The sequence below is a fragment of the Mesoplodon mirus genome, assembly GCF_964341445.2.
Source record: "Mesoplodon mirus genome assembly, chromosome: 8".
Lineage (NCBI taxonomy): Eukaryota > Metazoa > Chordata > Mammalia > Artiodactyla > Ziphiidae > Mesoplodon > Mesoplodon mirus.
Genome location: NC_138984.1, coordinates 2,668,851 through 2,694,849, shown reverse-complemented (window position 1 = coordinate 2,694,849; position 25,999 = coordinate 2,668,851). Strand labels below are relative to the sequence as shown.

The window sequence follows — 25,999 nt, the reverse complement described above, 5'->3', positions numbered from 1 at the left end:
AGGCTGGCACATATTATCCCTGCTTTATAGGAACAGAAACATAGCCTCAGAGAAAAGGAGGTACTCTTCCAAGAAGCCATATTAAGTAACAACAGGATAAGGTATGTGTCTTTCGAGATAACTTAGTCCAGTCCCCCTGAAATGAACCTTGGAAGCTGTGCTGCTGCTATCCAGTCCTCGGAGGTCTCCTCTAACGCGGGGCGAACAGCTTTTTCCCGAGGCTGCTGAGCGGTGAAGGGGTTCGGCTCTGTCACCGGGCAGGGACGCTGAGGCAGCCCCACCGCAGACGCCGCCCGCGTGCGCGCGCAGCCGGACAGGGGGCGGGGTGCCGCCGCGGGTCCGTTGCTAAGGCCGCGCCGCCCTGGCGACCGAGGGCCGCGGCCCCGCGCACGCGCCTTGGCGGACTCCGGTGCACTGTGGGATGGAAACCCGAGCGGCGCGTCTAGGCCGGACCTGGCGGCTGCGGCGGGGCCGGCGGCGGCCGGGGAGCGGGGCTTAGTGTCGGCGACCGGCGAGACGCGGGCGGCGCCGCCATGAACGCGGCGGTGGTGAAGCGGACGCAGGAGGCTCTGGGGAAGGTGATTCGGAGGCCGCCGCTGACGGAGAAGCTGCTGAACAAGCCCCCGTTCCGCTACCTGCACGACATCATCACGGAGGTGAGCGCCGGGCCGGGGCGGGGGTCGGGGTGCCGGCCGGGGTTACTCGGGGTCGGGGCCGGGGTCCCGGCGCGCTTTCTGGGTGCAGGCCGGGGGTCAGGGCCCCTGTGGGGCTCGGGGTGCGGGCCGGGGGTCAGGGCCCTTGTGGGGGTCGGGGTGAGGGCCGGGATGCGGGTCGGGGGTCACTGCCGGGTTGTGGGTCGGGACCAGGGCTGGCGTCAGCGTCAGACCTCGCGTCGCTGAGCTAGTCCCCTGCCCGAGGAGCCGGGCTTTGGCCGGATTCCGCGGCGCCTCTGCTCTCACCCCTGAGCTCCCCTTCGCGCCAACCCCCTGGGCCCCCTCTTCCGGGGAGACTCCTGGCCCCTTGGGGCGCATTCTTATTTCTTTCCATCCTACCCATGTATCTCTTAGAGCACATCTTCCACTCTACCTGGCAAAGCTGTTTCTGTGGGGTTTTTTTTGCTGCGGTGTCTAGCATGTGGAGAGTGCTTACAAATCCCGGGAGAAAGAAATCAATTCTTTTTTTTTTTTTAATAAACTCCCTCTCCTCAAGTTTCCCTCCACCTGCTCCACTGTGGTCACCACATACTGGATGCTTAATCAGTACCTGTAGGTGAATTGATTGAAGGTGGTTTTAGGGGTCTGAAAAGAAGAAGCTATAAAAGAGCAGGTCAGTATTTGCTGATAAACGGCAGAGCATGTCTTGAGATTGGTTGTCTGTAAACTTTTCCCCACTGGCTGGTGAATTCCTGAGTAACGCGGACGGTAGCTTGTGTGTTGGCATATCCTGGGTACGGTACACAGAAGGTGCATGACAAACATTCATTGCTGAATGGAATCGGTCAAGGCTCCTGTAACTCAGGGTGGCAGCGCCCATTTCCGTGGTGCACCTGAGTGCAGTGCTGACCTTGGGAACTCGGGCATGCTCTTGGGGAGTTAGGAGTCAGCTCGAACTTGCAGGTGTCCAGGGGCTCAGGCTCCCACTCTTGCCCCATGTTTGTCCTTAAACTTCACTTCTCACTCTTTCCAGCAGGTGCGGTGTCTTACACAAACTTTGCTTGGCTTGTTTTTGCCATTTTAGCTTAACTTACAATGTGTGCCTCTCTCTGTTAAAAACCCTCATCGTGCTTACAGCTCTCTTGAAACCCACCCACATCCCAAGGGTCTGCCTTGACTGGCCTCCCCCTCCTCCTAAGCTAATGCAGCACTTAGACCTGCCCTGGACAGTGTTTGGGGAAGGGACGTGGCTGCGTGGAGAGCCTGGTGGGAGCCGGGCCTTGAGCTGCATCACCCCCACCCTGTGAAGTAGGCAGGTAGCGTCCTCTAACCCAGGAGGGGTCAAGTCACTTACCCAGGAGGTGAGTGGCCAACTACAGTGGTTGCCACCCAGCCTCACACTTTCATTTTCTGTGTTAGTCCCATCTCTTCACTGAAACAGAGCCAGGAAGGAGGCTGGGGGCCATACCTCGTCCTGTGGGTCTTGGTGTGGCCCTGGGCTCCTGGTGGCTGCTGTCTGTCCCCACCTCCTGGAAGGTCGGAAGGAGGAGGAAGTTTCGGGCAGGAATCGACTTGGTTGGCCAGGTAGCCAGGGTGTGGGGAAGGAGTTCCGTGTTCCCAATCGGGATCCACTGGTCTGCTTTTCTTCCTCAGGTTTTTCCTAATCTAAGGTCAAAATTAATTTCTCTACCTGTGTAAAGATAAATATGTTAATTGTCACCTACCCAATAAAGATGTTAGGACAATTGACATCTGGAAAGCATTTTCAGATAATCTGTGCAGACCCTTGTACGAAAATTCTTCACTGCCCCTGAGTATTGGATTCAAGTCTCCCTGTTAGTATTTTGGCTCCTGCTAAACCAACCCTGCCTCTTTCATAAATTGAAGCACTGATCCTGCGAAATTCACGTCTCTTCTTGGTTAAAATGATTGCTCACAAGTTGAACTGTCAGCACACTGGAAAAAGCTCAAAAGGTTTTTCCTTCTGCGGATGCAGGAGTTCCAGGAATATTAAATGCAGGATACTCTTCATATTCCACCTGTCTTGTCAGGAAAAAAACAGCACAGCTGTTAAGTAGTTTGAGGAATGAAAGCTAGCTTAATTAATAGCTAGCTAGTTGTAGCTTGGTCTCAGAGAAGGAGCCTAATATTAGTGTGGGACTGTCTTTTTTTTTCTTAAGGTAATAAATACTCTTTATGTCTGACCCAGGACACACACATATAGGCAATATTCATCCTTACTACATACAGTGCAGTCTGATATTTTCTTATCTGTTTTATTAAAAAAATGCTCACTGCCAGCCATTACATTGACTTTATAGTGACCTGCCGCATTTTGAAAACCTCTGGTCTGAGAGAAGCCAGGGCCCTGGTGTGTCTGGAGGTGGGGAGGAACGGAAAACATCACCACCCCCAAAGCCTGACTGCGGGGTAACTGGGAGGTCCAGGTTGACTGAGGAGAGGAAGAGGTGGGGGAGAACAAAAGTGATGTGGCACAGAGCGCCCCTCTGTCCCAGGAAGTGAGTGACACAGTGGTGAGGAGAAACCCAGACTGGGAAGTTCCTCTTCCTTCCAGAATCCACGCTCTCCACTGCCCTGAGCCCTCCTCACAAGAGGCCGTTTCCTGTTTGTGCACCTCTCGGGGCCTCCTCATGGCAGTGAGGCTAAGTCCATACTCCTGATGGCTTCAAAGGCTATCTGGTCAGGCCCGTGCTGACTCCCTGGCCTCAGACTCCTCTTGTCAAACTTCTTCTGGCCCCTTGAACAGGACCTAGTTGGACCTTGTGGGACTGTTTCTTTTGCCTGGCATGTGCTTCCTCAATACCTGCTCCCCCAATTCTTCTCCCGTAAGCTGCTGGTCTTAGTTTAGATATGATTTGCTCTGGGAAGTGTTCCCTGACTCCCCGGGGCCTCCTGCACTTGGACTAGGAGTGATCCTGTCTCCCGCTTATAGCCCCGCGGGTCCATCGTGTTTACCTGTCGTCACAACCAGGCTGAGTTCTGTGAGGACCAGGCTGGCTTCCGCCTGGGACGAGGCCTTGCACATGGCAGATGCTCAGTGCTCATTGCGTCAGTGGATGAATGACATCCTGGGCGTAGACAGATCCAGGCGGCCCTTAGCGGGGGCAGTGGGCGAGGCCAGGGCATGGGCTGTCCTGTGGGGTGCTGACCATGGCCTCGCTTTATCTTTTGAAGGTGATCAGGATGACTGGTTTCATGAAGGGCCTCTACACAGACGCCGAGATGAAGTCCGATAATGTTAAGGTAGGTTTGAGGCGCTGTCCCTGCTCGCCTTCATGAACAGGCTTTCTGTGAGCGGTGCGCTGTGGTGGCCCCTCGCTCACGGCTGACCTGTGGCTGGCCTGCGAGGCCGGTGGCTCTGGGAGTTGCCATGTGCCCTTCCTCACTTCATGGTCTTTGCGGCAGCTGCCTAGCACGCTCGTGTTATCCTGGAGAAATGGAGTGAGTGTTCCAAAGGTTCATGATGCTAGTCCACCACCTACAACTAAAAGCTTTACCGAAGATTGTTTTGGTGGTGGTTGTTATAAAGAGTCAGGATTTCTAAATTTAACACACATCTAAAAATAGCTTTTTATCTAAATGGGAACTGTGCCTGTTGGACATACTGAAGATAATACAAGCTCTTTTTGAAGTATTTTAATATTTGTGTTTTAAATGGAAATCTTTCAGGATAAAGATGCCAAAATTAGCTTCCTTCAGAAGGCCATAGACGTGGTGGTCATGGTCTCCGGAGAGCCACTGTTGGCAAAACCGGCTCGGATCGTGGCTGGGCACGAGCCTGAAAGGACCAACGAGCTGCTCCAGAGAATCGGAAAGTGCTGTCTCAGCAAGGTAGCGCCGCCCCCGAGCTGGAAGCTGCCAGCACGGGAGGGATGACCAGACGGGGAGGGCAGGCCACCCAACGGAGCCCGGGGTGTTTAAGGAGGGGGTTTTAACCCTGTGCTTGCAATCTGATCCCACCTCTCCTGGAGCCTCACAGTTGCAGAAGTAGTTTAGAGCTGTACACTGAAACAGATACGGCAGTGCTACGTACAGGGTCTCCGAGCTGTCAGAATCAAATAGGGACTCCGCAGGCACTCTGCTCATGGGCACGTGGCTCGGGGCTGCGTGCCCGGCCTGCTGAGCCCTGCATTCTTTCTCCTTTTGGGCCTCCTTTCAGGGCAGGTGACTGTTTCCAACCGGGTGGCCGGAGGAGCTGCTTTTCTTCGTCTTTGGGGCTTGTGGGATGTCCCTGTTCTCTGCCCGCCTTTCCAGCCTCTTGGGTCTGCTTCCCTCCCTCTTTCCCTCCTCCCCCCCATCCCTCCCTCTCTCCTGGTGGGTGTTTGCAGAGCTGTGCTGCCTTCAAAGAGATCCCACTTCACTTGTGCAGGGACTGGATTTCCTGAGATCCTCACCATGGGCTAGAATCTTGGCTTCTCTGGCTTCACAGTCCAGCTGGGGCCATAAGAGCAGGTCATCCCCAGGGCCTGCCTTCTTTGTGGGATCTGAGTAGCCCCCAGGAGCAGAGTTGGACCTTTATCAAGGGCATGGCTAATAGAGCCCTTCATGGACCCGATGGGCTGGGGGCTAACCTTTCATGTTACCAAGGTGGGAAAGGTGGGTTTCAGCTCACACAGCAGCAGTGGGAGATGGGGAGTGGAATCAGACTGGCCCCCAGGGCCTCAGGATAGCCTCGCCCTGGTGTGCTGGGTCCAAGGCATGGAGATGCAGAGGCTGATCTTCCAGTGCACTGGCCTCTGTCCCCCGCCCCCACCCCCAGATCCTTCTCGTTGCTCATCTTTCCAAAAAGCAAATCTGACTAGCCTTCCTGCTGAATCCCTTGCCCCCAGCTCCGTGCACCACTCACGAAGCCCCTCTCCTCTGGTCCGTTTCTCTCGTCTCTCGCCTTGTGCCTGCACCCCTGAGGTCTCCTGCCCTGGTCCCACTCCCTCGCTTGTGCTGCTGGGCTGCTGGTTTCTCTGTGTGGAGCCGCTTCCCGGGAGCCGTGTGGGATTGGCTGCTCTTGCCGGAACCCCCGTCGTGTTCCCCCAGCGCACTGACTTTTGGTTGTTGTATTTGGCTGCCTTGCCGGTGTGCAGCGCGTCCTCGGCCTGGGGTCTAGTGCCTGGCGTGTAGCAGTCACTCAGCGCAGGCTTGTGGAAAGCGGGAGTGTGAGGGCTAGTGGGATTCCTGACCCGAGGTGTTCAGAGACTCTGGGGGGCGGTCAGGGATGCTGCAGAAGGGATTTTGGCGTTTGATGGGGCTCCAGTTAGATCATTCCTTAGGCCCTTTCAGTGCTGGGCCTCTGTGGCCCCGTGAGAAGTGAAGGGTGTCGTAGAGTCGCGTGGTCAGCTTTGGTGTCCTTGAACAGCACACACGTCCGAACTTGGCAGCTCGGGTAGAGGGGACCCAGGGTTCATTTAGCTTGAGTGGGCTGTGCTGTTACCGCAGGAGTGCCGGAGGGGACGGTTAGAGGAGGTGCTGTACGTTGTCTGTGGTAACGTTCATCTCCTTTTAATATTTTATCCTTTGAAATCCATTAGGAGACAAAGATTCCGTTTAATGAGCAATCTTTGAATGTTGACATTCATGTTTATTAATGTACTAATTTCATTGCAACCTTGCATTTTATTTCCTCACGTTGGGACAAGCTCTCCAGCGACGATGCGGTGAAGAGAGTGTTAGCCGGAGAGAAGGCGGAAACAAAAGGAAGGTCCTCACTGACGTCGAAACCTCAAGAACTGGACAATAAGAACGCGAGGGAGGACGCGTCCAGGGTTTGTAAAGATAAAGAGGTGAATGCAGGTTACGTGCATCTGAAAATGAAATAATGAGGCTCTTTGTGGTTCAGGTAGACAGTTATAAGCGATATTGTCATCCAGCTTTTTTTTTTTTCTAGGATAGAAGAAACTCTGAAATAAACGAGAGAAATACAAGCGGAGGTCGAAAACAGAAAGAGGAATTAAAGGAAGAAAGCAAACCAAGAGAAAAGGAAAGGGACAAGGAAAAGGCCAAGGAGAATGACCGAGACAGACACAAAGATCCCGAGAGAGACAAGTACCACGAAGGGGAGAGAGAGCGGGCCAAGAACAGGGCCCGGCTGGAGAGGGACAGGGACAAGGACGCAGAGCGGGAGAGGGAGCGGAAGAACGACGGTGGAAAGGAGAAGGAGAAGTGGAAAGACCGGGAGAGAGAGCGTGAGCGAGACAAGGGCCGGGAGCGGGAGCGGCAGAGGGCGCGGAACGGGGAGCACCCCAGGGACCCCGACAGGGAAGAGAGCCACGAGCGTGAGAAGCCGGGGAGAAAGGTAAGTCCTGTGGGAAGACCTCTGCCTTTAACTTAGAAAGGGTTCGTGTTGTTCTCCACAGTGACTTTGGTCTTGGTTGTAGTGTGATTGGGAAACTGGATTTCTTTATCACCAATTTAAAATTCTGACAGTCGTGGATTCCTAGGAGAACCTTAAAGTGATACTGGTTTTTGCTTTTCCTGTCTGCTGTGTGTGTGTGCCTTTGGGCGTTCTCCTGGAGACTGGGGATCAGTGGGTCCCGTGGCTTTGTGAGCAGCGTTTCCAGGCAGCCTCAGTGTGTGGGGTCCCCGGGGTGTGGGCATGGCTGCGTTTATTAAGGATTAGGGACACTTTGTTTTTTTTACATCTTTATTAGAGTATAATTGCTTTACAATGGTGTGTTAGTTTCTGCTTTATAACAAAGTGAATCAGTTATACATATACATCTGTTCCCATATCTCTTCCCTCTTGCGTCTCCCTCCCTCCCACCCTCCCTATCCCACCCCTCTAGGTGGTCACAAAGCACCGAGCTGATCTCCCTGTGCTCTGTGGCTGCTTCCCACTAGCTATCTACCTTACATTTGGTACTGTATATATGTCCATGCCGCTCTTTCACTTTGTCACAGGTTACCCTTCCCCCTCCCCATATCCTCAAGTCCATGCTCTAGTAGGTCTGTGTCTTTATTCCTGTCTTACCCCTAGGTTCTTCATGACCTTTTTTTTCCCCCCTTAGATTCCATATATATGTGTTAGCATACGGTATTTGTCTTTCTCTTTCTGACTTACTTCACTCTGTATGACAGACTCTAGGTAGGATTAGGGATACTTTCTAAGTCTCTGAAGCATTAGCAGATGAGTAAAATTAGACCTCAGTTTACTGAATTCTTGTTTAATTAAATTTTCAGGTAAATTTAGGATTTTCCAGAAAATTCTTTTGGTTTCAGACACTGTTTTCTAGATGTGCAGGTTATTTCGGACCCGCTGTAGATAGGGTAAGTCTCCTGGCAGGGCTGGCATTGCAAATGCTGGTTGTTGCAGGGACATCATATAACTGTAAAGTGTCCTGGGCAGGTCCTGGAAATCCTCTTGTCTCCAGCTGCTAGAAAGGAGGAAGCTGAGGTCTGGAAAAGTACAAGGTCTGCTGAGTGAGGCGGCCAGGTGGTGAGGGACCAGCTTGCTCTTTCCTGCCGAGCCGGCCTCTGGTTTTGTGGCCTTACATCCCTGGCACCGGGAGGTGAGCGGGCCCCGTGGGACAGACTGCACGCCAGGCCTGGAAGCTGGTCTGCTCGGTGGTTCTGTTGGCTGTCAGTATGCTACCTGGGACCCTGGGGTCTCCCAGGGACACCCTGGAGTCATGTAACCCACCACGGCGTATGTATCATAAAAGCCTGGTTTCCCGTAGGAGTTTTAGAAATAACAAAGACCTTCCCCGTCTTTTGCTTCTTTTTAGAGGTCTAAGAAAAGTCTTTTTCACTGAGCCGGTTTTAGTGTGGTGCTCGAACATTCTAGTGCACTTTACCGTGCACGAGGCAGCCCCTGCCTGGGGCACCTTCTCAGCCCTCCAGGCCTTCAGACGCAGTGTCCCACCCGTGGTTGCTGGTGGTGTGACTGGTTTTCTCAGCAGAGAGACAGTTCCAAAGAGAACTTTTATAGGTGGATATATGGGACGTATTGGAGCCACGAGCGAGTGACGGTTTTGTTTAAGTGTGTGAGACCAGGGTGAACGGACTGCGTTCCTGCTCCCAGCTGGCCCTTGTTGGCCAAAGGCAGGTGTTCATAGACCTGTCATGGCGATTTTGCTGGACTGGCCCTTCTGTGTCCGTCTGGGGCTCCTTTGTGGAACAGGGCTCTGGGGGCAGGCTGCTCTCTCCCCCAAGAGTGGTGGGACCCCCAGAGAGCTGGGCCTTCAGGCTTCCAGCAGGGCAGCTCCGGGGAAGAGGAGACTCAGCTCTCACCTGGGCCCTGCCGGGCAGTCTGCAGCCTCCGGTCGAATCCCATGACCTAGAAGAGACGATGATGAGACGTTCTCAGCCTGTGAAACAGCAGGTGTGAAGGCACTCTGAGAAGTCACGGGTGTGTCCCCGTGTGGCGGTGGAGGATGAGTCTGAGGTCAGAGTGGACACGTGTGGGTGCTGCCCTCCTCCCATGTCTGCAGGGAACTGAGCACTCTGGGCTGGGGGGACCCCAGGCACAGAGCCCAGCCCGCACAAGAAACTACTTCGGATACAGTCTGCTACTTTCATAATGAAGTCATGAGGACAGTTAATTGTTGAAGTATTCAACAGGCATCCATTGCTTTTTATGGAGGAAAATCTCAGTGATTGTATCTCTTCTACTTCTTATGTCGAGATGTGTCTTTCTGGGAGTTGGTTTAAGTGTGAGATTTTTTAAGGTGTTGATTTAACATGCTTACAGTTTTCACGTCATTTTTGTTTTGAGAGTGCTTTCCTGATGTAGCGTCTGAAGACTTTGCTCAAAAAGAGCCGCTTCATTGGGAGGTGAGCGTGGTTCCCTCACAGAAGATAGGAGTGGGTGACTCCCTCGTTTCCAGATTCCCTGTGTGTCCCTGGAACATCTCCGAGAAGTCTGGCCTGGCGTAGGGACCGTGTGGGCCTGGGAAACGCTGCTCCCTACGGTTCCCTGCGAGGCCCTGTCTCTGCTGCCCTTGGCCTCCTGGTCAGCCCCTAGTGGTCAGAGATCTTGGATGGTCCTTTGGAGGTCCAGACCACACAGCGACCGCAGGAGGGCAGGGCTGGGATGTGACATGGTGCTCCCGTGTGAAGGGTTATCTTGTTGTCGGTCAGTGTTAGAGAAAACATCTTGGCACGTTTTTAGATGTTACAGACTTGAGTAGTTCTAGAGTGTGAAAAAAAAATTTTTTTTTGTAGTCCTCAACCTCAGGAGAGATGTCTAAAAAGTCGTCAGATGGATCTTTCAAAGACTCCAAAGCTGAAACAGAGGTAAACTTGAAAAAATAATTTTGAGAGACATAAACCCGTAGCTGTGTTGAAATAGTAAGTGCTGTGTGTGGTCCTCCCCCAGTCCACGGAGGCACGGGGTGGGGCATGGTGGAGGCTCACACACAATAGGTCCATATTTATTTTGTTGTAAAAGTACTGCTTTAAATGGTTTACTGCCTGTAAAGTAGGTGGGGTGTGTTTATCGTCTGCTTCTCTGCGGTGGACTCTTGGGTCTCCTCGTACCTTTATGTGACAAGTATGATGTATGGTGTACAGAGGGGTAAGGCAGTCATTTGGGAGAGGATGGAGGTGGCACTTCGGAGGAGTCTGGGAGAGGATTAAGTCACGAGGCAGACAGGGACCAGAGGGCCGGCTGGAGGGACCCGTCCAAGCTCTGCCTGGCCCGGTGGGACCCTGCAGTGCATTTCCTGTGAGTGAGGTACAGGCCAGGCTGGGCTGTCTTGGGGACGTTAGACTCACCCCAACTTCATCGTCCAGTTTGCATTTCAGAAAGTGTATCCGGGCAGCCACAGACAAGATGGACAGGCGTGGAGTGGAGGCTGGGAGGCTAGTTAAGAGGCCCTTGTGGCAGGTTGAGGGAGGGGTCAGGCCAGGGAACTGAGCCAGCGGTGGGAGGGACAGGATGTGCTGTTTTCTCTGATTTACGCTCTGTTTAAACACATCGTGTACATTTTCACTCCCAGAGTTGTTCACAAATGCATTGAAGTAATTAAGCATATAGCGACAGAAGTCGAGTCCTCATAAACTCATCTGATGAGACAGTGATTCTCAAGGTATGGTCAGTGGACGGCTGACCTTTTTAGGGCTGTACCAAAAAGTGGAATTCTGCATTTAGAGTGAAAGAGCTTTCAGCTTCCTTGTAACTCACACTCTTAGGTCCTAAGTGCTTAGCTGCACCGACTTGGAGTCAGTTCCCCTTTGAATGCGTGCGGATGTCGTTGTGTTTCCTGTTTGTTCTTCCTGGAGCTTGAATAATGAATCTGCTCATGATGTTGCTCTGTGGTGCATCAATTAATTTTTGTTTTTTCATTCTCTTTTCTTTAAGACTGAGATTTCCACTAGAGCATCCAGGTCAGTGACAGCAAAGACATCAAAACGGCGATCCAAAAATTCAGAGGAAGGTACTGCAAAATTTATCATACAATGTAGCTGAAAGTACTAGATTCTTTTTTTTAAATTTATTTTATTTTTGGCTGCGTTGGGTCTTTGTTGCTGCACACAGGCTTTTCTCTGGTTGTGGCAAGCGAGGGCTACTCTTCTTTGTGGTATGCAGGCTTCTTGTTGCGCTGGCTTCTCTTGTTGTGGAGCATGGGCTCTAGGCACACAGGCTTCAGTAGTTGTGGCGTGCAGGCTTAGCTGCTCCGCAGTATGTGGGATCCTCCTGGACCAGGGCTCGAACCCATGTCCCCTGCATTGGCAGGCGGATTCTTAACCACTGTGCCACCAGGGAAACCCAATACTAGATTCTTTGTTTTAGTCACAACATCTAGTAGGAAAAAGCTTCTGTGACTAGAAAGCAGATTTGCCTTTGGAAGGAATGAACAAAGACTCTGTGAAAATGATGAAGATATATGGCTTTCACACCCACATGCATGTGCATGCCCTTGCACACATGTGTGAGCTCACGACACCAGGGGCAGAGTACACCTGCGTGATCTGTGTTCCAATCTAAAAGGTGTGACTGAATGTTAATTTTCCAGAAATATTTATCAGTCATCCGTGTCTCACTGACTCTTCTGAATAGGTAAGCTAATTTAGTCCTGATGCAGGATGGACATCAAGAGCATCCTGCCCTTAGGTGATGTTTATGCATTTAAAACATAGCAGAAAAGGTCACTGGCAGTCATGCTAAAAGCTGAAGCTGAAGCAAACGGGCCTGGCGTGGGTTTGCCCGAGGATATGTCTCCTTATGACAGACCAGTAAGTAGGGAAAGAATGTCAGTCCAATGCAGGGGAGTACAGTTGGAGACCGGCAGTGTCGGAGGCTTTCAGTGGAAGCATGAAGTTGCTTTGAATGAGCAGTAGTAGTTCCTGAAAAGTCATCCTTTTCCTAAATTGTAAAACTTAAAGAAGTATGGCAAGAATGTAGTCGTTGGAATTTTTCACTGAGAAATTGAACTTAGGTGGTAAGTTCCACTCTTTGACATTGATAAATGCTTCAGTGAACTTCTTTGTGCCAGAAACTTTCTCTTCCTTTTGGGCGATGTCTGTGGGATAGGTTCCCAGGGTATAATTACTGGCCCAGAGGGCCATTATGGACATTCCGAGGTTTTAGCTACAGTGGACACTGTACACTCTACCCCACACCTTCTCTGGGGATTTGTTTGAAAGGCTTGCTGATTTTGATAGATGGAAAACACTCAGAGTCTGAGTGTTCTTAATTTGCGTGAGCTCCCTGTATGTTAAGGACATCTGCCAATTTTTTTTTAAAGTATTTATTGTTTTATTTTTTATTGGGGTATAGTTGTTTCACAACGTTGGGTTGGTTTCTACTGTACAGGGAAGTGGACTTCCCTGTGCTAACAGCAGGTTCTTATTAGGTATCTATTTTATACATATTAGTGTATGTATGTGAATCCCAATCTCCCAATTCATCCCACCACCACCCCCTGCCGATTTTTAAATAAGTATTTGTTTCTTATACTTTTTTTCCATTTTTTTAAATTCTAATTTTGTTTGGTTTCTGACTTACCTAGGTATTTAATTTTTATGCACTGGTAGCTACCAGTCTTTTTTCTGTAGTTTTTCCAGAGATTTGAGAGATGAAGGTTTGTGTTTTGTCATACGTTTTAGTATTTAATCTTTTTGGTTATCTCTTATTTTAATTCATGGTATAAAATGAGGCTCTGAATTTATTTTTTCATAATAACTCATCAGGTGTTCCAGGGTCACTTACTAAATAATTGTTCCCTTCCCTCCTGCTCTGTGATCTCCCCACATGCCTTTTGGAGTCTGGAGTCTGGTGTTTCTGTTTTTGTTTTTTCCCTACTGTTTTCTGTTTCACTACTAGTTCCCTATCATTTTTCTTTTCAAAGACGTTTTAAGCCCTTTTATTTGCTGTTCTTCCAGATGTATTTTGTAATCACTTCATGAGTCAAAGAATCCCACCTCCCACAAAACAGATGGATCAGGATGTAATCGGACTTGGGTGAAACTTAGGCTTTCATTATTCTGGGAAGATTGGATAACTCTACTTTCAAGTTAGACAGGGGTCTCCTCCTCTCCCGAGACGTGTGTTGGGTGCTTGGGTGTGTCTGTCAGTCAGGGATTGCTCGATTGTTTGTTTTGTTTTCAGTTTTTTTGGAAATGGTATCTTTCTTCCCCTCATTAATTTTTAGTGATCATTGTTGGAATATAGAAGCTTTATTGATTTTTGTAAATGTATCTTAAATCTAGCTTGCATTGACTCTTAACCCATAATTGTTCCATTGATGTTTTGATTTTCTAAGCTGATGGTCGTATCATCTGCTTTTCTTTTTTAATAACTCAGGATGTTAGCATCTGAGTTAACCCGTAAGCTTGAACTGTAGGGTTCCTTTTATTTGATCTTTAAGAGATTTGGTTATCAGAGAGTTGCCAGCTTTATGACATTAAGGTTTACTGAGCTGTCGACAAATTGGTGAACTCTTTCTTCCCTGCCTCTGCCAGTCGGGCACTGACCTCACCCCGGGTCCTTGCCCAGCAAAGCTGGCACTGCGCCCTATCGTGCTGCCTCGCTTTAGCGGGTAGCATTAGGGGAAGGGTCCAGCACCCAGGAGGTGTGCGAGACACAGGCCCTCTGTGTTCCCGCCGAGGAGAGAAGCCTTGCCTTTACTAGAGAGGGAGGGCATCACGTTTGTTAGACATACTTAGAATCTTAAGGCCATACTAGAATCCCCATAGGATCCAAAAAACATTCTGCATAAGAATATGATAATTTTTGCTTATTCTTAACTAGTGGAGACTAGCAGAGCAAATCACTTTGAGTTAGTGGGTGCATTTTAATTTCATTTGTTCGATAATATGCAGCATCGCAAATTAAGTTTAATACGTATTTTCATTGTGCAATTTCATGTTAGGAAGGAGGGATTCTAGAACCAGTGAAAATAATCTCTCCCCTGAAAAAGAACGTAACTCTTCCTGCAGTAAAGCTAAGAAGGAACACACCGGGAAACAGCTCGGTAAGACTGAGTGAACCCCAGGGAGGCTGCGAGTGAGGGTTTGCGACTCGAAACCTTTAGCTGCCTGATCCCTTGCTTCCGTTTGATCATTAAACAGATGGAGCCCTGTGGGTGGTACAGAGGAGATTGCGCCCTGTTTGATTGACGCGGACCCGGGTGCTAGAGCACTGTTCTCGGCCCCAAGTGGAGTAGGGGCAGGGGACCCGTGGGCCCCCTTGTCTGAGCCACGGGGCTGCCCCCGCCGTGCATGGATTCCCGACCGTGACTCCCTCACTGGCCGAAATCGTCCATGGGAGCCTTCCTTTCTTAATTCTGCAGATGTCTGTGCAGTACCTGCCCTCGTGGAGAGTATGATCTAGAAGGAGAAGACAGATAATAAAGAGAACTCAGGATGTATACATTCGTGTTAGTTAACCATGAGCCTTTTGAAGGGAGGTGAAGCCGAGAGAGGTGGAGGGGGTGCGTAGGCAGGGAGGGCCACTGAGGAGGGGGTGTCTGGACAGAGTCCACTAGCGTCACAGAGCCCATGACCTGTGGGTGTCCAGGAACGGCCAGAGGCCCCGAGCTGGGGACAGGTCTGCCTGTTTGAGTGACTGGAAGCCGGGTGGTGAGACTGGAGCAGAGAGAGGGCAGGTGCCAGGAGAAGGGGCTCGTGAGCGGGCAGGCTGGGGGCATGGTGGAGTAGGTGGGAGCGAGGTCCCTGGGGTGCCCAGCAGGACAGAGACAGGCTCTGGCTTAGGTTTGAGAAGCGCCCCCGTTAAAACTTCAGGGGGTAGGACTTCCCTGGTGGCGCAGTGGTTGAGAATCCGCCTGCCAATGCAGGGGACAAGGGTTCGTGCCCCGGTCCGGGAAGATCCCACGTGCAGCAGAGCGGCTGGGCCCGTGAGCCATGGCCGCTGAGCCTGCGTGTCCGGAGCCTGTGCTCCGCAACGGGAGAGGCCACAACAGTGAGAGGCCTGCGTACCGAAAACAAACAAACAAACAAAAAAAACCTGCAGGGGTGGGAATGAAGGCCGGAGAGCAGTTAGGTGGTGCTGTGGCGTCCAGGTGAGAGGCCGTAATGTCTGGGACCCAAGGTCACTGCTGCGGAGATCGGGGTGGGGCGGGGCAGCGGGGTAGGCCGCTCTCACGGAAGGGACGACAGCGCGCCTGTTAGAGAGGAACCACAGGTGGGATCGGTCGGGGGTGTCCGGCACCGCTGTGGTGTCATTTATTGAAGTAGGGAAGGCTTTGGGAGAAGCTGGTTGGCGGATGGGTTCTAGAGGCGCTAAGTTCAAGATGCCTGTGAAACAAGCAGGTGGAGGCGTTGGGACAGCGGGCGGGTGTGTGGGCCTGGGGTTCAGGGGCAGAGCTGGAGAAGCTGACGTTAAAATGAAGAACTTGGGGGTTCCCAGATTAGCGCGCGGGCCTTCATGCAGTAATGGCCTCCGGGGAGCGTGGAGCCCAGGATTCGAGGGTCGGAGAGGAGGAGAGGGCTGTGGCAGAGGAGACAGAGGCCAGCAAGTTGGGGGGGTTGGAGAGCCAGCGCCCTGAAAGCCAGGGGCTTATCCAGCGCTTCCGAGACGGCTCCCGTGGAGGCTGAGAGCTGACCGTTGAGTTGATGGGACAGTTAGTTGGTGACCTTGGCATAAAGCCTTGTAAATCCCAACCAAAGCAACCAAACGCAAAAACCTTTGCAATAGTTTAATCTGTTGTTCACTATTTTATGTCAGGAAGAAAGGAGGATGATGTTTCAGCTCAAATTTTAGACCCCATAGTGTCTGGATTAAATAATGAACCAGATCAGGAAACTACAACTTCAGAAATGGGTAAGAAAAATATAGTCTTTAGTTTAAATTCCTCACCACCTTGGTATGAAATGTTTACATCTCAGTGCGGTTGTCATTATTCTTTATTTTTCTAACCACTTTAATGTTCATCAGATTAATTTTTCCCACAGTGTACTGAAGAACAGAATTGACTTGATAGTCTGTTTGCTTTAATTTGCTAAGTCTTATGATAAAGAAGATTAACTCAGCTTTAAGTTAACCTTTACATGCTTTATTATGTGTAACATCTTTGCATCTAAGTCAAAATGCTTTCTTCATCTTACTCCTGGGATTTTAAAAAGTGTTGTGGATAGTTAGAGAAATTATCTTTCAGTTCTCCAGCGTGCTCTGCTGTGTTCTGTTAAGAAAATGCTCCACGAGAACTATTTTAAAGTGCTTGCTCGGAGCACCCAGGGAAGGTGTCCCTGTGGCACACCTTTTACATTCGAGGCTGGCAGTGTGACGTGTGTGCACATCCTCACCCGGCTGATACCGGGTGATTAGACGTACGGGTATGGAATTTCAGTGGGATGATCCAAGATTGTAACTGTATGTGGTCTTCTGTGATGTTTAACTAAATTCTTCAAAAATATGGCAATTCTTGAGTGACATTTGAGGGGGAAAATACTGTAAATCTTGCCCCCAGGGAAAGATAAAACTTTTTCTAGGCTGAACTTGCCTCGGGTCTCTCTGGTTGTTTAACATTTTGTAACTGTAGCTAGAATAACCATAAGCCCATCTTTCTGCACTTGGGTTCTCCCTTTACTGGCTTTTGTTTTTCTAAGAGGGCCGTGTTTCCAAGCCGACTGCTCCATCGCTGGTTCAGCAGTGATGGTCTGTGGTTATTCTCTTCCAAGTAGGTCAGCTCTGTGTGGTTTATCTGCGTCCTGAGCAGTGTGGGAGGACCGAACGACCTAAACTGGGACAGAATGAGTTCTTACGGATGAAAGTGCTTTTCTCGGTGGCCACACCTGTAGCAATTCAGCTGCATCTTGTGATGGTTTATTTCATTTCTGCAGGAGCTTTTCTCAGCCACAGGCGGGTCCTGTGGGGGGCAGCACAGGGCAGTCCCGGTGCTGCAGGAGAGGGGAGTGGGCGGGGCGAAGCTTGAGTGAGGGCTTGCCCTGCGCAGGCCCTGGGCGGCCCACGTGGGCACACCTCGCATCCAAACCCAAACCTGCGTACCTGCTGGCCTGGAACGAGCCGCACAGGTGTGCCCTCTGAGCCAGTGTCTCCTCGTGGGTACACGGGTGTGAGAAGACCTGCCTTGAGGGTAAATGAGGTGATGACGGTGAAGTGGCTGGCTTGTCACAGGCGTGTCGTGCGCCATTGCTTTAGTACCCGTCACTTTATATATAAAGTTTACCGAGAGCCCCAAGTCAGGGTGAGTCAGCGCTGTTCTGAGATGGTATGCTGGATTTAAAATAAATTGAGGGCAGTTCTTTAGACATATGTTAGACTTTATGGATCTTTATAGATCTTTATCTGCATGTGTGAAAATAATAAAAGCTCAGTGTTTAAGAAGCATAGAACATTGCAGCAGGCGATTCTCAGCTGAGTGCTTTGCGGAGATTAGAAGCAAACCTGGTGCCACCTGGTGGCCGCCAGCAGAGTCCTGTGCGCTCCCTGTCCCTGGGTGGCCCTGGTGAGCCCCCCTCCCCACACACCCTTCCTCCCTTGAGTCCTGTCACTGCACACACCCCGGGTCCCTGTCATCACAGATGTCATCCTGCACTGGCAGTCATTTTACTTCCGGAATTCAGGGTTTGCCAGCAGTTGTTAGGGTTCCTTAAGTTCCCAGATTGATTATGGCTTCCAGGTCCAGGCCACTGGGTCTGTCCTCCCAGTCCCCTTCCTGTCCTGGCCAGCGCTTCAAACCAACGCCTGGCCGGGTCGTGCTGACTGCTCCAGGGCCTGGCCGGCCTGTGTTACTGTTGGGGTGTCCCGGGAGAATGGCTGGGCTTGGTGGTTCTCATTTGCCTTTGCAGGTGGATTGAAGAATTCAACAAGGAATTTATCCATTTCTTTCTCAAAACATGAACGTCTTCTTTCCCTGCTCACATCGTCATGCAGGCTCTCTGAGGAGACTCGCTCCTTCTACAGCTGTTTGATCGTCTTATGTTTTCCCGGAACCTTATGCCATCCATGTCTTCATTTTGCTTGGGTTCGCTCATTTCATTTTGTTTGATTGCTTAGACGTTTCATTATGAAAAATACATAGAAAGAATAGAATGATTCGCACCCACGTACCTCTCATGTAGATTCAGTAGTCCTAACATTCTGACATATTTGCTTCATCTATAGTGACATAGTTTTATGAAATATTTCAGAGTATTTAAAAATATTTTAATACTTTATCTCTAAATAACTCCATTTATATACTTCAGCATGCACCTCAAAAAAAAAAATGTTCCTACATAGCTGTAAAATTATTGTTGCACCCAACAGACTTGTCATTCCCCAAGAGCATCTAAAACCCAGTCTGCACTTATTGTCTCAACAATGTTATTTTTTAAAAATCAGGATCCAGCACACACTGTATGTTTTTTATTATTCTTTTTGTCTCTTTAACCTCTTTGAATGTGGAACAGCCCCCCTTACCCCACCTTTCGTTCCAGAACATTGACTTTCTGGAGAGGTGAGGTTGCTTGTCCTGTACAGCGTTCCCTCCTCTATAGTTGTCTGATTGCTTCCTTGTGGTGTCATTTAACTTATGGCACACACCCCCGCCCCCCGGTATTTCTGTTAGATCTAAAGGCCTGATCAGATTTCGGTTGAAGAGATTGCTTCTCCCTCACCCCTACGTAGGTGATGCTGTGTCCTTTACCTTATGTCCTGTCAGGATGCACTTAGTGTCTCTGCATCCCATGATATGATGCTAAGGCTGGTCACTGGGCCAGGCAGATCCGCCCGTTTTAAACCCTGGTTATTTGCATTTACCCTCAGATGTAGTCAGCACCTCCGTGCAGCTGAACTTTGCACAGAGGCCTGGCAGAACAGCAAGCTGCGTGTGCAGCGCTGTGGGCTCTGCGCTGCTTGGTGAGTTTCAGGGAGAGTGACTGGCGCAGACACCGTGGCCCCAGCCGGTGCCCCCAGCTTTGCGCAGGTGATCTTATTGGGGCGAGAACCCCCTCAAGGCGCGGCGCTCCGCCCACGTCCTTACCTGCGGGGCTCAGTAATTGCCAATAACTCAGACAGCAGATCGTGCTAATGCACTGATTTTTTTTTTCCCAATTCATAGTAATTTTAATTTCTTATGGGTGCGTTATTTTTTTAAAGGCAAGCTGGTTAACCTGCCCTCTGATTAAGAATCGATTGTAGTGTTATTAGTGAATGATAGTCTGTTTTTATGTTCTTTCTGTTTGTGTGAATTTGGGGTTTAGTAAACCTTACTTAAGAATACCACTGGAAACGTTAAAACAACCATCATAGGCCTCTCAAAAAAGTAAAGAAAGAAAGAGCTTTGAGGAGATAATATTGTGCAGAGTGTCACTGGTCTCCTCAAGCTATGGACAGGAGTGATGCATTTGTAATGTACTTACTGTGCCGGTGGGTTTTGTACAACACAGAAAATATTTGATACTTTCAAATAACAGATGACAACGTAAAGTTATCGAGGTGTTTTCTAAAATGGATAATCTACAGCTGCCTAGCTTATACTTATTTTTAGATTTGTTTGTTTTAGAACTTAATGGTATTTCTTGTTGGTCCTATGAGATATCATAAATAATTAACTGTAGACATGAATCAGACTGTTTAAGTCAGCATCGTTTTTGCAGATCAAAAAAAATTTCCTCAGAAAATTATATGTTGTCTATTTTATGTAGTTGCACTAATTCTGCACTAATTCAGAAACTAATTTATGTTTAATTCTGACATAAACTATTTCTTTGAGTACTTTTAAGAAATTGTAAGATCGTGTTTCAGGAAAGGGAACATTTTCCTAATTTTATTTGCGTCTCCTGATCCATTTTAGAGAGTGTGTGTGAGGGTCCGTTAGTAACGGGTCAGGTTTCCTCCCTGGGTCCTGCCACAATTCAAAATCTGTTCCCCCAGCACCCATCCTTTTCTTTTTACTAGGAAAAAATGTTTTATTTCTCAGGTATTTGGTGTTTTTTTTCTATTTTTATAAACATTCGCATATGAGTCTGTAATCAGGAGGCAAGTATATGGGAGCTTTTGACATGTCAGGGGCTGCGCACGAGGCCAGAAATATTTTTCCTTTTCCTCCTGCTTTCCTGAAGTTGCAACCTATTTGCAGCTTGTGACTCCCAGGCCTGACTGTCGTGGGGAAATGAGGGGAGACTGGTAGTGTCGGGTGGTTCTGGAAATGGGGGGCCAGGGTGCTTTGGCTGGGGGAGCCCAGGCCTCTGCCTGGGCCACGTGGGCGGGGTCTGCTCACGTCTGGGTGTCCCTTCGCGCTCTCCTGATCCCAGAGCCAGGCCCGAGAGGAGTGTTCTAGGTGTGTTTTCTAGAAGTTGCCCTGGGTCATCCTTGGGAAGCTTGCGGTGGGGGAAGCATAGATTAGTAAGGTGCCGCTGATGACCAGTTCCGTCTTAATAACCCATTTAACTGTCTTACATCAGGAACAAAGGAAGCTAATACTAACTCAGCTAGTGTTTCAGATGCTAATTCATCTAGTCTGCAGCGAGAAAGTGCTGAGCCAGAACCAGCAGTAAAGCAGAAAGATGAGAAGGGGGCCCCTTGTCAACCACTCCTGTCCCGTGAGGGAGACCCAGCACCCCAGATGTGGTGCTGCTTGTGTGGACGCCTCTCAGCCCAAGGCCATGGCTGCAACCACAGGTTCCCTGAGCCTTTGACACCCCCAGAGAGTCCAGTCCCTCGTTCTCCACACCGTCAGGACTGAACGTGGCAGAAACTAGAAAGCGTCTTCTAGTCACTGCCTGATGGCAGCAGACGCTCCTGTGTCCCCAGTGTCCCTTCTGAGATACTGTGGGAAAGCCCGGGGTGTCGGGATGACAGGAACAAGCCTCAGTTGCTGCTGGGGGTCCCAGAGGCCGAGCTGCATCCCCCAGGTTTCAGGTCCAAAGAGGACTTTTAAGCAGCTCAGAGCGCTGTCACGACTGTGACTTTTCTGTCTGTGATGTTCTCTGAGTGTCTTAAGTCCTACCTCAGTGGGGTTCTGCTTTTGGCATAATTTTTCTCAGCATTAAAAAAAAAAAGTCGTGGTAAAGTCCACGTTCAGCATTTGCTTTTTAAGGCCCTGGAGCTCCTTCGAGCACGGAGGGGTGCACGTGCCCCCTGGCACGTGAGTTCTGCATGCCCCAGTGCTGGGCCTGGTGCAGGGTGTTGGGACCGGGACAGCAGGGGCACGGCCAGGTGAAGGCCGACATTTGTCAGTTTGTTCCAGTAGGAAATGTCGGTTGAAGGCCTACTGTGTGCTAGGCCCTAAGGCAGTGAGTGCATGAGTGGGCAGAAGCCAGTAGGTGCCCTAAGGGGTGCTGGGGGTGGTCTGGGGGGAGGGACTCTGCACTCTCTGGGGGAGGGTCAGGGAGAGCCTTTGGGCAGGGGCAGCGGTGAGAGCAGGGAGCTTTGCAGCAGGAAGCCTATGGCATTTTTACGATGCGTGGCTGGCTGAGCCCTAGTCAGATGGCCTCTATGTGGGCAGCGCAGCGCGCGGTCCAAGGCGAGAGCGGCCTGGGCTGTGGAGTGGCGGGGAGGGGGGAGCGGCAGAGTCTCGCGGCGCACAGACACCTGAGGGCAGGCTCCCGAGCTCAGAGGGGGGCGCGGCCGGCTGTGAGGGTGCGCTCACCTAGGACGAGGGACTAGGGGGACAACGCCTGCACGTGGGGGCCACCTCGGCCCGGGATCTGGGGAGGAGGTGGAGCCGCAGAGGACCTGGGCATCCGCGAGGACGGGGCGCCCAGGGGCCGGGCCGATCTGTGGGCGGGGCTGCCACGTGCCCTCACCACCTGGGCATCAGCTCGTGACTCAGCCACCTTTCCGGGACCCACGGCCTGTCCCCAGCGACGCCGAGGGCATGGGCTTTGAAGAGAGTCTGAGGGTGTGACGTCGGGGCCCCGGGGGCCCAGCGGCTCTCACGCTGGTCTCTTTCCCGCGCACCAGGCAACAGGGTAGCGAGGAGGGCGGCTGCGGCCGCTGCGCGTCCTCCCGGGCAGCCCCCGTCACCCCGTCTTCCAGAGGCTCTGTCTGGAGCCACGCTCCCCAGGCCTGTCCTCGCCTTGTCCCTCTGTGGGGCGGGACCTCCGGGAGGCTCTGTGTCTCACGCAGATGGGGTCCTGGAGGGCTCCCGGGTCCCCCCGATGCCCTAAGCGGGGGCCCTCCCACCCCTAAAGCCGCCCTCTTTGGGGCAGTGTTTCTGTGGCTCTGACCACGGCGTCCACAGGCCACTCAAAGCGCTCGAGGTCCCCCCGCCGGTGCACAGCTCCGGGGTCTGAGGGGCGCTTGTCTGTCGCGTCTGTGTGTCCTGGGGGTAAGCTGGGCCCATCCCCGGGGGGCGTCTGTCCAGGCCCTCACCTGAATCCAGGGAGTTTTGGGTCTTCTGCACACGCATTTATGCATTTTAGGAGTGTAACACAGAGACCTTCCTGGGTCCACCCACCCCTGCAATGCTTCATTCGTTGACTGTGGCTGCGTCGGTCACGTTTGTCCCCATAAAGCGGCACTTGAAGAGAAAGGGTCCTGGGGGAAGAGTGCCAAGGCAGGCCCGTGTGGGGCAGAGACACTTTCTCCTTATTTAGGAGCCGATGGAGAAACACTCGCTGCTGAGTTATGCAAGATGGACTCTTGTTTGCTTCCATCCAGAGCCTTGAAACTGCCCCCAGGTGTGTTCGCCAGTTCACCGCTGGCTCGTCCCCGACACATGGAGTCCGTCCATCCGTGGCTTCGAGGCTCTGTCACCGTCTGCCTCTTCTGTTTCTTTCATTCATCTCTTTGATGGATACACTTTCTTCTCATCGCTGCTTCCTGTTTCCATGTAATAACATGTTCTGATTCATAGTTTTGTTTGTTCTTTGTCTTTCTCTCTTTGAAAAGAAAGCAGTGGCAGTAGGAATCTAGAGAAAAGGCTCTGAGGACATGACCATGTTTCCCCAGTAGACTTCCAGAATTAGTAATTATGTATTTCTCTCCAACCCTGTTCTGCTCATTTAATATACTGAGGTCTCCTAACACAGAAGTTGATTTTCTGATGCACTTTTTTTTTTTTTAGGTGATTCTCCTAGTGATGCAGGTAAGGAATCGCCTTAAGTAAATCTGTTTGGTGTAAATTGTGTACGTGTGTATAGTTATTAACATGTACTCTCAGATTTATGTTTTACAAATTAGTGAAAGTAACTTAAGGAAACATAACTACACCAAGTTAAGATTTTAATTTTCATATTTTATGAAAATATGTTTCAAAAGAATACATTTCAGAATTTCTTCCTGAGTGTAAACTGTATTTCCAATAATCAAATTCTGATTTTACTCTTTTCTAATGTATAACGTCCTTTTACTTTAAATAGTAAATTTAATTGTGTTAATATTATAGTTTGGGTTTATTATTTACTGATTAAATATTTATCACAATGAACAAAACTTTATTCAGATTATAAAAATAATATGGTACAGAGCCAAAGTAAAAAACCTTAAAAATGCAGAAAAATATGAAGAAGAAAATGAAAAGCACTGGCAATCCCCCTGCTCATAACTTGAATGAATGTCCTTCTAGAACCCCACCTATGTTTATGTAATTATCAGATATGTTACCCTACTCTATTGATTATACATACATTAACATGATGACTGTTTTATACGAGGGTCTTCACAAACCGCAGTTTCCTGAAGTTTCCTAGTGTCTGTCACTGTTGTAAATGCTGATGGGTGAGCGTCTTGACACGAGGTTACGTGTGTCCGCTTCTTTCCTTAGCTTGTATTTCCTTTAAGTTAGATTGCTGACTTGATTAACCTACCTTTTGAATTCTGTTTCTTGAGAAGTTAAACCAGTTTGTATTCCCAGGGTTTGAGTGTGCCCGTTTCCCCAAACCTCCCCCCAAATTTAGATATCAAGTATCTGTTTTAACTTCATCAAAATGATAGATGAAAAAAAGCTCATTTATATTTGCAGTTGTTTGATTGCTGTCTCTTCACGTATTTACTAGTTGCTTGTTTCTTTCTCTGTGAACTGCTGGCTGGCTTGCTGTCTGTCCAGAAGGAGACGTTGGACCTTCTGGCCAGGAGAAGTGTGAGGTGCCAGAGAATTCCGAGCTGCCAGGCGAGCTCCCAGCCGCCGTCAGGTTCGTGTGCTCTGGTTCCCACCCGGGCAGCTGCCCTGCTCCTCTCCGTACCTTCCACAGCTCATTTAATGCTTGAGCTTAATTGTGAGGAAGTATGTGTACAAAGAAAGCAAAAACTGTTTAATTTTCTTGTACCTGAGGTGTAACTAACTCACGTAGAATGTTTTAGAGATTTAGGGAAATTCGTACTTAAGGCTAAATTATGTCATGGTTTGATTCCTGATAGTTATGTTACTACTTTTTGTACCTTAAAATTAACGAGAATGTAAGATTAAAAGATGGATACTTTTAGACTTGTCAGGTTAATGGAACGTTCTTAATATTCTGCAGGCTATGTCCTAACTGGCATATTGATGGTGGCCTGGAAATTAGCATTAACATTAATGTGGGTTTTCATCTGTCCACTTTGAAACGTGCAAGTGTTTTGTATCCCTTTTTAGGAGGATACCTCGGCCCGGGAGCGCACGGCCCGCGCCTCCCCGGGTCAGGCGGCAGGAGAGTGCGGAGGTGCTGACGACGGACAGGTGAGGCCCTAGCACCCGCGTTGGCACCGAGGGGCGGGGCTTCCCTGGCGCTGGTGGGACAGGGATGGGTGAGGATCGTGCGTGTGCTGAGAGAGGGGGTGGAGCGGGCAGCAGACGGTGCAGGGAGCACTTGCTGTTGAATAAAAGAGAACCCGGGGTAGACCGTGACCTCAAACCTCGTGCCTGCCACACACTTCAGATAGAAGTGAGGGAAAACACAGGTGTTCGTGCTCGTACAGTTATGTCTTTACAGTTACGGGGAAAGTGGATTGCCTCTATCTCTAAATAGAGGATTTTCTAAGCATAAAAACAATTAGGGGAAAAATAGGATAAAAAAATTTAAAGGTTTAATTGCACAAAAATTAAAAAACAAAAGGTGGTCAGAAAGTCATCAGCAGTATAAAGACAAGCCTCGGGCAGGGCTTTTATAAATTTTACAAATCTACCTGTGGATCCAGTACAGAAAGTCAAAAAACTAGGAAGATGAAAACAGGCTGGTCGGAGTGGGCTTCAGATGGAATGGGAGGCGTAGACGTGTTTTACGTGTGGTTGCCGGGGGAAGTGGAGGGATGCGCAACGTCAAGGGAAGTTAGGGGTCTCTGTTTTTAAGATGAGACGGCTAGCACATTTTTCTGGTGCGGGGGATGGTCCAGTGGAGAGGGGGAGACCGGAGATGCCGGCATTGCCGGGTGGGGAGAGGGGATTGTGGGAACAGAGCCCCTGGGTGGGCCAGGACATGTGGAGGGAATGGCCTCAGAGAAGGCCGGGAGGCTGGCGGGCGGGTGAGATCCCGGGAGGTGAGACCCTGGCTCTTCATCTTTCTCCTGAGCCAACAGCGAGTCTGGGGGTGGAGGAGCAGGGCTCAGAGGAGAGGAGGTGGTGGATAGCGTCTTCCACGAGAGGGGCTGGTGAACGGGCGAGGGCAGAGATCCTCATCCAGGGGCCGCCCCAGCCCGGGCCACGTCTGGGGGCGTTTTGTAGCACCATGACTGGGGAAGAGATGGAGGGGAGGCCCTTGGCCTCTAGCTGGGGCCCGGAGCCAAGGATGCTGCTGGGCATCCTGTGGAGGACAGGCAGCCCCACCCCAGAGGTCTGTGGCGTGCCTCCCGGGGGCACGTGGGGTGGAGTGATGGGTCAGCATCGCGTGGACTTTGTTCTCCAGCCGGAGCTGGGAAGATGGGTGGGGGAGGTCACAGAGTGGGTGCTTGGATCCGCGGTTAAGCATTTGCTGTCAGTGGCAGTGACAAGGCATCACCCTGGGAGTGTGGCTAAGAGACGGATGCGGGAGAATCCGGGGACCCTAGAGCCCAGGGACTGGGAGGGATCATT

General features: G+C 50.5%; 1 protein-coding gene across 8 annotated transcripts in view; it reads left to right on the top strand.

Moving 5' to 3' along the window:
- The first annotated feature begins 387 nt into the window (after window positions 1–387).
- Window positions 388–25,999, top strand: part of TRAF3IP1 (TRAF3 interacting protein 1) — a 67,129-nt gene continuing 41,517 nt past the window's right edge. For 2 of the 8 annotated variants that reach the window (XR_014294829.1, XM_082630198.1), the window contains exons 1-12: window positions 391–656; window positions 3,849–3,917; window positions 4,344–4,505; window positions 6,305–6,448; window positions 6,553–6,960; window positions 9,828–9,899; window positions 10,966–11,041; window positions 13,979–14,080; window positions 15,793–15,888; window positions 23,081–23,101; window positions 24,062–24,146; window positions 24,587–24,670. Coding sequence is in view for 7 of the 8 variants with exons in the window: in XM_082630198.1 (XP_082486324.1) it covers window positions 534–656; window positions 3,849–3,917; window positions 4,344–4,505; window positions 6,305–6,448; window positions 6,553–6,960; window positions 9,828–9,899; window positions 10,966–11,041; window positions 13,979–14,080; window positions 15,793–15,888; window positions 23,081–23,101; window positions 24,062–24,146; window positions 24,587–24,670 (1,442 nt within the window). In the remaining variant the exon portion in view is untranslated. Of the gene's footprint in view, window positions 657–1,174; window positions 1,327–3,848; window positions 3,918–4,343; window positions 4,506–6,304; window positions 6,449–6,552; window positions 6,961–9,827; window positions 9,900–10,965; window positions 11,042–13,978; window positions 14,081–15,792; window positions 15,889–20,474; window positions 20,613–23,080; window positions 23,102–24,061; window positions 24,147–24,586; window positions 24,671–25,999 lie in introns of those variants that run through there. The other 6 variants (XM_082630204.1, XM_082630202.1, XM_082630199.1 and 3 more) reach the window with 6 other exon arrangements.